Here is a 13,577-nt window from a genome sequence, read left to right as displayed (position 1 = left end):
ATAGTTTTCATCACAGACCCCTTGAAGAAGGGGAGAGGCTTGGGCAGCCCTACATTGTCCTGTTCCATCAATAAAGTATACTGTACCCAGCTTAAAAAAAAAAGAAATTAAGAAATCAGTAGATTGAGGAACTCCCTGTCTCCCCAACAGCTTCAACCTCTCAATCCATTCCTTACGTAGCAACCAGAGTACTCTTTCTACATCACAATCTCATCATATCATAAAGTCTAAGCACTTCAATAGAGCTTGTTAGCTAGCTCAGCTTTCCAGCCTAGTTTTCTTACCACTCACTTCATCCCCAAACATTCTGTTACAGGCAAAATGAACTTTTTTCACTTCCTGAAATAAGTCATCCTCTACCCTTATTCCTCCCCTACAACTCCAAGCTTTTCCTTATCTTCCTCTCCTAGGACTTCTTTCCCCTAATATTCTCTATTGAGCCATCCACCCCAAATACCTCACATTCAGTTTAAATAGCTTTCTTTGAGCAAGGTTTTCTTGAGCTTCCTAGACTAGATTAAGTGTCTCTGCTATGCATGACACAGCACCCTAAACCTCCCTTAGTATAACGCTCACCATAAAGTCTACGCACAAGGATATTCAGCATTATTTGTAACAAAATGTAGGGATATGCAGCATTATTTGTAACAAAATGTCTAAGAAGCATTTTACATAAATTATAGTATATCTATGTAAAGAATGCTATACAACTGTTTAAAATAATGTCATGGAATTAAAAATCAAGGTTGCCTGGGTGGCTCAGTCATTAAATGTCTGCTTTCGGCTCAGGTCATGATCCCAGGGTTCTGGGATTGAGCCCCACATTGAGCTCCCTACTCGGCAGGTAGCCTGTTTCTCCCTCTCCCTCTGTCTGCTCTTCCCACTACTTGTGCTCACTCTCTCTCTCTCTGTCAAATAAATAGATAAAATCTTAAAAAAAAATAAAAAACCTTATAATATGGGAATCCTTGATACCTAAACTGAGTTGTTTTCCCCCAGAGATAATTTGGGGAAACCATGGGGCTGTCTACTGGGGAACACTTCAAGACTCCCAGCTTAATACCAGAGTCTCTAGTTCACATCTCCCACTTTGGGGCAAACTTCCTCAGCAACTTTTTCTCAAATCTGGGGCTGGTGTTATTACTTGCCCCCTGACTTAGAAGTTTATTTACATTCATCGTTTTTGTTTGAGCTTATTATATGTTTGCTGTTAGTGCTTTCTCTTGCTTTATCGTGGCTAATACTTTAAAAGGTATGCTCATAGTTTATTCGGGATCTAGCTGTATCATAACAGGAGGAAGGCCTACCATCCTGTTAGATGCGGCAGTGAGGCAAGTGTTTTTCCACTGTACCTCACTGAGTGAACTCATTATTCATTCATACGTTCACTCACTCACTTACTCAAAGATTCATTCAGTCACGATCTCTGAGTACCTACTGAGTGCTGCGCCCTATGCTATCGCTTTTTACTAAAACCAAAAGTAAATTTCTCAGCTTCATAATACATGTGAATGTCCGCATGTCTTTTCAGTGGCTAAAACCATATTTTTCTTAAAATATATGCAAATCACTCGAAGTGTCATAGAAGTAGGAAGCATTGGTTACTGAAGTTTAGGTCATCCAGGAAGGTCATTTAAGTAAGAATTGTGATAGTAATAATTTTAGAAAAAAAAAAAATGAAAGCTCCTAACAGGTTACAGATTCTTGATATAATCATCAAGAATGATGCCTGTAAAGTACTTGGAAATTCTTTGAAGAAAATCAGCTAATAAATACAAAAGTTAATTTCATTTAGTTTGCATTTTACGCCAATCATGCTAGAACTAGAAAAGCAAATCCCAGAGTAGCATATTTCATAGGTCATCCAGTCATTCAAGAAAACTGACTGGTGCACCCTGTGTGTCTCAGAGCAACAGAAGTAATCCCAGCCTTGAAGAAATCTGACACTCTGGTGTGAAAAGCAAACAAGGAAAGGAACGAGAAGACAGTGTGATAAGAGGCTGCGCCGCGGAGTTCATGTCAGCGGGAACAGTGAGGAGATGCACGGGAAGGCTGACAGGCGGGTGAGCTCAGTGGTTAGCCCCCACGACCCGGACATCTCTGTTCCTCTTACCTCTTGTGCTGTTCTTCCTGATATTGCTGCTTTGTTTTAGCTTCATTTTCCAGTGCTGCTTTTATTCTTTGCTCTAGTTGCTTCATCCCCAAACTACAAGCGTCAGAGAGATAGACTTTTTGAGCATGTTCTAATTTCTGCTGCAGATCCAGGATCTTGAAGGAAATATTTGTGAATAAAACATTAAGAAAAGTCTGACCTTTTTTCCAGTTAGGGAAATACCCCATGAGCAACCAGCAAACGTCGTGCTAACAAACAAATCTGGTCTAAAGTAAAGAACATGGCCAAGTTTATTTTAACTTTAAAATAAATTACCTATGTTTTACATTATATGATACATTGGCATAGTTTAGTGTATGTTTGTGTAAACGAAGTTATGTAGTGAAAACTCCTTCTCATCTCTATTCTGTCTTCCTGCCAGTTTTTCTCAGTCATGTAGGTAATTAATCACTGGTATTAGTTTCTTGTGTACCTTTCCAGAGATTTATTGATGCCCACATAAATATTATTATGCAGTTCTCTCCCATATACATATTTTTTTACACAAATGATGGCATATCATATGTACTTATGCACCTTGCCTTTTAAAAAAATTTGCGGGAGCAGAGGGGCAGAGGGAAAATCTTAAGCAGGCTCCACCCCAGTGCAGAGGCCCCCCCACAGGGCTCAATCTCATGACCCCAAGACCATGACCTGAGCCAAAACAAGAGTCAGAGACCTAACCAACTGAGCCACCCAGGCACCCTTCACCTTGCTTTTTTAAAGTAATAAACTTGGTGATTTTTCTGTATTACATGTTTATGTAGAATTGCCTTCTCTTTTATAGCCACATACTATTCTACCATAAGGATATACTATAACTTACTTAAGTAGATCCCTACTGATGGGATATTTAAATTGATTCCAATCTTTTGCTATTACAAACAATTGTTCTAGAATAAAATATGAGATAAGAATTTGCTATGGCAAAGGCTATTACTTGTTTGTTTAATAGATAATGCAGGGGCATCTGGGTGGCTCAGTGGGTTAAGCCTCTGCCTTCGGCTCAGGTCATGATCTCAGGGGCCTGGGATGGAGCCCCACATTGGGCTCTCTGCTCGATGGGGAGCCTGCTTCCTCCTCTCTCTCTGCCTGCCTCTCTGCTTACTTTTGATCTCTCTCTCTCACACACACAAATAAATAAAATCTTTAAAAAAATTGATAATGCCAACCTGGCTCTATAGGTATTAGGCTAATTTATACTTCCAACAGCAATGTGTGAGCGTGTCTAGTTTCTTTACAGTGTAGCCAGATTCACAACAAGATTTTAAAATAAAGCAGAAGCCTCTTACAAACCAAGTACTTATTAGGATATCACCTAGCATCAGTAACACATTTTTCAATGTACTGGTAGAACTAAAAATAAGACTTATAATTTGATAGAGAGATGTATCATTCTATTTCAGAATTTACATGTTAGATTAAAAGTATCATTAAAAACTTTTTTTGGTAGGTAAGTCTATTTTTGTTTATTTATTTTTTATAAACCCCGTGTCACCCAAAACTGTGACACAATTTTATATGCTATGTACTGGTACAGAGTAGATGCTCAATAAATATTTATTGAATGAATAGTTTTTAGCAAAATAGTTATTGTTTCTCCAATGTATTCTTTTTTTTTTTTTAAGCTTTTATTTACTTATTTGACAGAGATCACAAGTAGGCAGAGAGGCAGGCAGAGAGGGAGAGGGAAGCAGGCTCCCTGCTGAGCTGAGAGCCTGATGTGGGACTCAATCCCAGGACCCTGAGATCATGACCTGAGCCAAAGGCAGCAGCTTAACCCACTGAGTCACCCAGGCGCCCCTCAAATGTATTCTTGATCTGACAATGCATGCGTTATAATGGTTTGGCACCACATTCCCCACAAACATTCACTGAATGCCAGTGGATGGCACTCCTTTTTTTAAAAGCAGGGCTTTGTGCATCAGTCCCAGGTCCTTGCAGAGCCCATGAACCATAGGAGAGGTGAAGATGCAGAATGATTCAGGGGCAGTGGTAGTGGACAGCCAGTCATCATGAGGTCAACTCAAGTTCCTTTGAGCTGCCCCACTTAGTTCTGCTTAGGGAAAATGATTCCTTAAAGATATGCACTCTTATTTCCACAAATGACAATATCACCCTATTGGCTTCTCTGCCAAGGACATATGCAAAAGTTTGAACCTGTCACCCAGTTTAAGAAAATAACATTTCAGGGTGCCTGGATGGCTCAGTGGGTTGAGCTTCTGCCTTCAGCTCAGGTCATGGTCTCAGGATCCTGGGATCAAGCCCCGCGTCAGGCTCTTTGCTCAGCAGGGGGCCTGTTTCCCCTCTCTCTTAGCCTGCCTCTCTGTCTACTTGTGCTCTCTCTGTCAAATAAATAAAATCTTAAAAAAAGAGAAAATAACATTTCCAATACTTTTGAAGTCTAATCTGATACCTTGCTGATTAGCCCCCTTCCCTCCCCACTCGAGAAAACCAGTATCTGAATTTTGTATTAACCATTTCCTTGGTTTTTCTTTAATATATAAGCTACATAACATAAATTTTATTGTATACCATTTTGACCTTTATATCAATGGACTCGTACTGTGTTTCTGGTGATTTGTTTTTTTTTTTGGTTTGTTTTTTTTTTTAAGATTTTATTTATTTGACAGAGATCACAAGTAGGCAGAGAGGCAGGTACAGAGAGAGGGAAGCCACTCAGGCATCCCTTGGAGATTTGGTTTTTATTCAATATATGTTGAACTACAAATGTACCTATAACTCATCTATTCTCACTGTTTTACACTATTGTATAAATATACAGCTATTTATTCTATCTTATGTCAGTGGACATTTGGGTTGCTTCCAGTTTTCTGCTATTTGGAACAATGTTCCTACAAAAATGATTATATTCCTATCTCCTGGCACATATGTGCAATATGACATTTTCTCCAGTATTTCTCCCTAGTGGCAGAAGTGTTGGATTGTATGGTATATATATCTTTAATGTAACAAAATAAATACAAATGCCAAATTGCTTTCCAAAGTGTTTATATTGGGGTGCCTAGGTGGCTTGGTTAAGTGTCAGGCTCTTGATTTCAGCTCAGCTCGTGATTTTGGGGTCCTGGGGTCAAGACCCACATGGGGCTCTGTGCTCAGCAGCAAGGGGTCTGCTTGAGGATTTTCTCTCTCCTTTTCCCCACTGCCCCTCTCCCCCACTCTCATGTGTGCTCTCTCTAAAATAAATAAATCTTTTAAAAACCCCCGAGTGTTTGTACTAATTTGTTCTCCCAATTGCAGTCAATAAATGAGTCCTTGTCACACAAAATCCTTACCAATATTTAGTACTGTCTAAATTCAGGTTTTCTTGTTTGGTTGTTGGTTTTTTTTTTTACTAATCTGTATATATATATATATATATATATATATATATATATATATTTACTAAACTTAGGGTTTTTTTTGTTGTTTTTTTTTTTTTACTAATCTGTAATTACCAACTACTTTTTAAATGGAGTAATAACATACATAAAGTGTGCATATCTGAAGCATACCAAATGAAGTTTTACTTAAACAACCACCTCTCACATCAAGACATACAATACTCTGGGGCACCTGGATGGCTCAATGGGTTAAAGTCTCTGCCTTCGGCTCAGGTCATGATCCCAGGGTCTTGCGATCCCAGGAGCCCACACTGAGCTCTCTGCTCAGCGGGGAGCTTGCTTCCCCCTTTCTCTGTCTGCCTCTCTGCCTACTTGTGATCTCTCTCTCTGTCAAATAAATAAATAAATCTTAAAAAAAAAAAAAGATATACAATACTCCCAGCACCACAGAAGATTCCCTCTCATCCTCTCCCAATTAGAAGCCCTCATAAAGACAACCACCATCTTCTGATCACAGCTGAGTTTTTTCTATTCTTAAACCTCATATAAATGAAATTACACAGTATGAACACTCTTGTGTTCACTCCTGGTTTCATTAGCTCAAAATTAGGCTTCCAAGCATAATTAAGATTGCTATCATCTAGTTTTTGATGTTGGTTTTATATTTATATGGTCTGATGAAATGATTTACTTATTTTATGATTTTTTTTTTTTAAATGTGAGATTGAACTCTCAAACCCACAAATCAAAATGTGCTACTGTTACATACCACTGCCACCTGGTGTTAGGCAGTATGAAATGCAGGGGCATGATTTCCAAACATGCTTTTCACAACACAAATTGCCCCCACAAGTTACAAGATTAAAAATCATATAAACAGACAAATGAGAGGTGAATCAGTTTTTTAAAAGTTGAAAGCATAAAGCAAAACTCATATGGCTTCAATCACTTACTTTAGGTTCATGTTACAGCTTTATTAAACCTACCCTTTTTTTTTTTAAAGTTCATGCAGTTTAAAGAAACAGGAGCTTTACTGAAACTGCAGGAGCAGGTGAAGTCAAGAGAGAGGAGAGCATGGAAGAGCAAAGAAAAACCCTAGAATTCTATCAAGTCTGCATCGCAGCTACTTCTTAGACTCTTTGGGGAAATGGGATTTCAGTAGTGGAATCCAGTGCACGTTATTTATTAAGCATGAGGATAATTACCTTTGCCTCCGCATCAGCAACTTTTGATTTCTCCTGAGCCAGCTTTTCCTGCAGGTTGTTCTGGGATTTGATGCTCTGAGCCTGTGTAAGTCCCTCCAGCTCCAGTTCCCTGATTTTCTGCTGACTGTGATTCCATTCTGCTGTGAGTGAAGAGCACATCTTTGTGCTATCTAATAACTTCTGCTGGGCCTGCTTTAGTTCAATTTTGATCTGGAGGTGGGGAATGAACAAGAGTGATAGAAAAAAACGTGGCAAAAAGGTGAAGGTGAGCCAGAACAAGCACTTTTCATAATAGTGCTGTCCCCCAAGAGCTGACAAATAGCCAATGTCACACGCATGATTACCTCTCCAGAGCTGTCATGTGTAGTAAGGCTTGCCAAAGTCTATCTAGCCAGATGGCAGCTGGACAGAGGAATTTTCCTGAAAGTTTCTATACATGCCTGATCTGAACATTTTCCATCATTTTGTTCAATCAACTGCAAGCTGGCTTTCATTCCCACTACTCCGTGAAACTCCCTATGCCAGGGCCACTACTGATCTCCCCACTGCCAAAATGAATCCAATGGACAACTGAGCTTTTAGGTAGCGTTCACTCCCTCCATCTCAGAAGGTTATCTTGGAGTCTATGATACTGAAGTCTCCTGGTGTTCTCCTACCTCTTTGCTGTTCCTTCCTGGTTCTTCCTGTGTAGACTATTATAATGCGACTCAACTTCTAAATATCACTGGACTACTGTAGGCCTTGAGAGTGGCTCATTCTTTCCCTAGGTTCATGATTTGAAATACCACCTTCATGCCAATAACTGCTAAAATAAAACTCCTTGAGTCTGTCCATATCAAACATCATTTTTCTCTGTCTTCCTGATTTCAGTAAATGATGCCACCATCTAAGGTTTTGTTCAAGCCAGTAGTCTGAGAGTCATCCTGAGTTTTCCTTACCTATCATGAGCCCATTGGGCACCCACTGGCATGTTGCTTCAACAACATGTCTTGCATCTGCCCATCCGTGTCCACCACCCTTGTCTATGACACCATCATCTCTAGCCTGGGTCACTGCAGTAACAACGTGGTCCTGCCACTTCCATCCGTTCTCTACATTGCAGACCAAGTGTTCTTTTCTCTTTCTTCTTCTTTCTTCCTTCTTTCCTTTCCTTTTCCTTCCTTCCTTCCTTCCTTCCTTCCTTCCTTCCTTCCTTCCTTCCTTACCTTCCTTCCTTCCTTCTTTATCTCTTTCTTTCAAGAGCAAGTACACAGGTTAGGGGTGGGTGGGAAGAGAGTGAAAGGGAGAGAATCTTAAGCAGGCTTGCTGCCCAACATGGAACCGACACAGGGCTCCATCTCACAACCCTGAGATCATATCCTGAGCCAAAATCAAGAGTTGGAGGTGTGTTTTTTTTTTTTTAAGATTTAATTTATTTATTTGACAGAGAGAGAGACACAGTGAGAGAGGGAACACAAGCAGGGGGAGTGGGAGAGGGAGAAGCAGGCTCTGTGCAGAGCAGGGAACTTAGTGGGGAGCTCCATGTGGGGCTCGATGAAGAGCTCAATGGGAGGCTTGATGTGGAGCTCATTGCAGGGCTTGATCCCAGGACCCTGGGATCATGACCTGAGCCGAAGGCAGATGCTTAACGACTGAGCCACCCAGGCGCCCCAAGAATTGGAGATTTAACTGACTGAGCCAACCAGGTGCTTCTTCCCTCCTTTTTTCCCCTCGCCAACCTCTTTTATTTAAATCACAGGTTATTTAGTAACATGAAAGCAAAAAGGATCATCTATATATTTAAAAACTGATGACTAACTTAACTAAAAATTTTGAAAATTTAAATGAAAAATTTCTATAAAAATAAAATATACCAAAGTTGATACAAGAATTCTTAAAAAACGTAACTTCTTATAACTATTAAGAAATTGAATCAGTAATGGAAAATCTTTCCCAGAAGAAAACTCTAGAATCAGAAGGACTCAGAAATGAGTTCTTATAATTATTTAAGAAGAAATAATTGTAATTTATTTTTACGAACTCTTCCAGAGGATAGAAAAAGAGGGTATGTTATCCATCTCACGTTAAGGGGCTAGGGTAACCTTGATGCCAAAATCTGACATGGATATTATAAGAAAGGAAAAAGACAGGCCAGCCTCATTTGTGAACTAAGATGCAAAAATTCCAAAGAAATATTGGCAAGCTAAAATCAGCAATGTAGAAAAAGGATAATGATTTAGGATGAGGTTGGGTTTATCCCAGGAATGCAAAGTTGAGTTAACATTAGAAAATCAGTCAATGTAATTCACCATAACAACAGATTCAAAAATCAAAATATGCAGAAAAAGAATTTGATGAAATTCAACATGTGCTCATCATAAAATACTGAATGAACACTAGAAGAGAATTTTCCTAATGTGATTCTTAAAAATCTATTTTAAAAAACCCTATGGGGTGCCTGGGTGGCTCAGTTGTTAAGTGTCTGCCTTCGGCTCGGGTCATGATCCCAGGGTTCTGGGATCAAGCCCTGCATCAGGCTCCCTGCTCAGTGGGAAGCCTGCCTCTCCGTTTCTTTCTCCCCCTGTTTGTGTTCCCTCTCTTGCTGTCTCTCTCTCTCTGTCAAATAAATAAATAAAATCTTAAAAAAAAAAAAAAAAAAAAAAGAACCAGCCTTGGTCTCCAAAACTTAAAAAAAAGAAAAAACAAAAAACCTCTAAAAACATACTAAATGAAATATGAGAGCTTTCCCCTTGAGACAAGGAAGGAGAAAATATACCCCATCACCAGCTCTATTTGGCACTATCCAACCCACTGCTTCGAACAAGAATAAAGAATAACAGGTGTAACATGTGGAAGGGAAGAAAGAAAATTATATTTATTCTTAGGTGATATGATTGTTTACATATAAAATACAAAATGATAGAAACATAAATTATAAGAAGTAATTTAGGGGCACCTGGATGGCTCAGTTGATTAAGCATCTGCCTTCGGCTCAGGTCACGATTCCAGGGTCCTGGGATCGAGCCCTGTATCAAGCTCCCTGCTCTGCAGAGAGCCTGCTTCTCTCTCTCCCTCTGCTGCTGCTCTGCTTATTTGTGCTCTCTCTACCTCTCTGTCAAATCAATAAATAAAACTTTTTTTAAAAAGTAATTTAAAAGTATGGCAAGGTTTTTATTAGAAAAAAATTATTGCATTTTTATGTATCAGCAATAGTTAGAAAGTGAAATTTTTAAAAAGTTACCAATTACAATAGTGTGGAAAGTATCAGCACCTAGGACTATGTCTAGCAAAAGATGTATAAGACCTCTACAAAGAAAAATATGATATTGGGAGAAATTAAAGAAGACCTAAATATAATACACACACTTTAAAAAAAAGATTTTATTTATTTATTTGACAGAGAGAGAGAGCGCGCGCACAAGCAGGGGGAGAGGCAGAGGGAGAGGGAGAAGCAGGCTCCCCGCAGAGCAAGGGAAACCTGACCATGACCTGAGCCGAAGGCAGTGGCCCAACCAACTGAGCACACGGGCATCCCTACACACACATTTAGCAGAGGATTTGATACTGCAACGATTTAAATTCCTCCCAGATTTGGGATGCCTGGGTGGCTCAGTCGGTTAAGTGGCTGCCTTTGGCTCACGTTATGATCACAGGTCCTGGGATGGAGTCCCACATTGGGCTCCTTGCTTAAGCAGGGAGCCTGCTTCCCCCCTGCCTGCTCTGCCTGCTGCTCCCCCTACTTGTGCATTCTCTCTCTCTCTGGCAATAAATAAAATCTTTTAAAAAAAGAATGCTTCCCAAATTTATCTATAGATTCAGTATAACTCTCAAAAGGTCATTTGTGTATATATGTATGTGTGTGTGTGAGTACATGTGGGTATGTGCATTTAACTTGACAAGCTGTTGATAAAATTTTTATAGAATTTCAAAAGGCCAAGAATGCCAAGGCATCCTAGAATAAGAACAAGATGAAAATATGTGTTCTATCAAATATTAAGATTTACATAAAGCTAACATAATTAAGATAGCATGTTATTGGCACAAGAATAGACAAAACAGGACAATGGAACAGAATAGAGACCTTGGAAACAGACTACATATATGCCAATATTCTTTTTTTTTTTTTAAGATTTTATTTATTCATTTATTTGACAGAGAGAGGCAGGGAGAGAGAGAGGAGGAAGCAGGCTCCCTGCTGAGCAGAGAGTCCAATGTGGTGCTCGATCCCAGGACCCTGATATCATGTCCTGAACCGAAGGCAGAGGCTTTAACCCACTGAGCCACCCAGGCGCCCCATATGCCAATATTCTTATGACCCATGTAACAATATAGTAATGTAGGAGAATATCTTTATGGCTTTGAAGTTGACAGAGAACTCTCTTTTTCTAAAGGTTATTTATTTATTTATTTATTTGAGAGAGAGAAAGCAAGAGTAAAAGGAAGGAGCAGAGGGAGAAGGAGAAGCAGATTCCCTACTGCACAGGAAGCCCAATGCAGGGCTGGATCCCAGTAGAATCACGACCTGAGCCAAAGGCAGATGCCCAACCAACTGAGCCACACAGGCGTCCCTCAAAACATATATTTAGAGAGTGAAAATATAAGCCATAGAGTAGAAGCTGTTTGTAATACACACCTGATCAAAGCTTCATATATAAACAATTCTTATAAATTAATGGGAAAATGAAAATGACAGAAGCCCCCAGAAAAGTAAGCAAAATCTTGAACAGGTCTTCACAAAATAGCAACTCAAATGTCAAAGAAATATATAGAAAGCTGCTCAACTTCATTTGTAAACAGGGAAATGCACTTTAAAACTGCTAGGAGTGGGGCGCCTGGGTGGCTCAGTGGGTTAACCCTCTGCCTTCGGCTCAGGTCATGATCTCAGGGTTCTGGGACGGAGCCCCACATTGGCCTCTCTGCTCAGCAGGGAGCCTGCTTCCCCCTCTTTCTCTGCCTGCCTCTCTGCCTACTTGTGATCTCTCTCTCTGTCAAATAAATAAATACAATCTTAAAAAAAAAAAAAAAACTGCTAGGAGCTACCACAATACACATACATGAGATTAGCAAAAATTGTCAAGTCATAATCTGTGTTGCTCTGGTCATTACACCTTGAGAAAGATGTAGTATTGCTTGAATATGTTCAGAGTTAGACAGTGAAAATTATCTCAGAAATGTGTTTAAAAGGAAAAGTGAAATGCTGTCTTACAAGGAAATATGATCAAGATTTGGAATTTAATTTACTACTACAAAGGCTTGAGGGAATATGGTCAGTATTCAAAAAATCATGAAGGGTGAGGAATAAGGAAGCTGTTTCTTCAAATAATCCTGGAATACTAGGACTCTCTAGAAGGGCCTCCCTTCAAGTTTGACGTAAATGAATGACTACTTATTTTCCTCTGTATCTCCCCCACTGTGTTGTGAGCTCCTAAAAAGGAGGAACCCTTCTTAATCTCTTTTTAGGTCACTTTTTGAAGAAGGTACCTTGTTCCCGCTACACCAGGTATGACGAATTTTCCTATAAAGGGCCAGAGAGTATATGTTTTAGCCTTTGTGGGCCACATGGTCTCTGTCAGAACTACTCAGATCTGCTATTACAGTACAAAAGCAGCCATCCATAATATGTAAACAAACAGGTGAGGCTGTGTGCCAATTAAGCTTTATTTACAAAAACAAGAGGCAGGCAGAGTTTGACCCATGGACTCCTACTGACCAGAGGATAAGCACTTTATTGGTTTTACCTATGGTTAAACCCTCAGTATCAACAAGATTGCCAGCCTGGATTATGACCAATGCCTTGTACATATTTGTTGAATGCTGAATTCCAGAACTTATAAGTTATAACTTATAAGTTAAGATAGGGACTTCTAGAAAACTAGGTCCCTAATACATGCTTACAGAATTGAACCTCAATTAAAAGGAAGCACTATTTTTATATGATGGTTCAGTTTGAATATTCATGTGGTTCATAAAATTTAGATGAACTCTGTGGCTGGCAGTTCTACATAGATTATTTTAGAACAAGCATGTTTGGGAGATGTCCTCCTAACTTTCTGATAGAATAAGTTTGCCCTCCTATGAATTGTACCTTGGTGCAGCTGATATTTGATTCAATCAATAATAATGGATACAGCTCTTAGGGATAAATAAGTCTATAGATAGAACTAGGGCAGGACCTTCAGCGTTTGGGATCAGGTCATTCAAATTTAGTTAAGTGTTAAAAGTTTTAGCTAGTGATTTCAAAAGATTGTGTAACTTTAAAAAGTTTGTCTCCTTTATAAGTTGACAGTATACACACAACTTCAGCAGCAGGGAAACAACTGAACTGTGAGCCTTCTTGGTGGGGCAGAGTCCGAGTGAGTTATCAGAGAGCTCACATCGCCCACACATCTGGGGGTCCTACCACAATTATGCAGCTGGGGAATGAGAACGCGTTTATCTCTAGGGCTAATTAGCAACTGAGACCCTCCGATCCAGGGTATGCCCCAAGAATCACCTTAAGGCTTTCTTCCTGAAGTAAGCTATTATGCTGTTTCAAGTCCAGGTTCTTTCCTCGCTCATACCGGAGCTCATTTTCAGCCGAGTTACACAGAATCTGGAGCCGGTGCAAATTCTGACGAAGCTGGTCTACACCATCTTGCTGCTGGTATTTCACCTTCTCTCCAGATGATGGACACTAAACAAACATTTTAAAAGAGAAACATGGGCAATTTGAAAGAATATTGGTAAAACATGGGTTCCAGCTCTCAGAAGCAGAAATGTCAGAACTTTTCACATGTAAATATTCTTGGGAGTTGGCTTACCTCCAGCAAATTACTCTCTTTTATACTTATGGCCATTTGGTACTTGTTCGCATAATTTAACTCCCGTTATTTTAGAGTGAAAATATCCATGAAATTA

At 39.6% G+C, this 13,577-nt stretch overlaps 1 protein-coding gene across 3 annotated transcripts in view; it reads right to left on the bottom strand.

Annotated features, from left to right (window-relative positions):
• The window catches only part of CCDC30 (coiled-coil domain containing 30), a 116,139-nt gene that overhangs the window by 27,857 nt on the left and 74,705 nt on the right, over positions 1-13,577 (bottom strand). For all 3 annotated transcript variants that reach the window (XM_059374375.1, XM_059374376.1, XM_059374374.1), the window contains exons 11-13: positions 13,174-13,353; positions 6,702-6,911; positions 2,114-2,268 (exon numbers count right to left, since the gene is read on the bottom strand). In XM_059374375.1, coding sequence (XP_059230358.1) covers positions 2,114-2,268; positions 6,702-6,911; positions 13,174-13,353 — 545 coding nt within the window. The remainder of the gene's footprint in view (positions 1-2,113; positions 2,269-6,701; positions 6,912-13,173; positions 13,354-13,577) is intronic.

The sequence above is a fragment of the Mustela nigripes genome, chromosome 14, assembly GCF_022355385.1.
Source record: "Mustela nigripes isolate SB6536 chromosome 14, MUSNIG.SB6536, whole genome shotgun sequence".
In the NCBI taxonomy this organism is placed as follows: domain Eukaryota; kingdom Metazoa; phylum Chordata; class Mammalia; order Carnivora; family Mustelidae; genus Mustela; species Mustela nigripes.
Note: the sequence above shows the minus strand (reverse complement) of the source record. Positions and strands in the feature narration are given on the sequence as shown.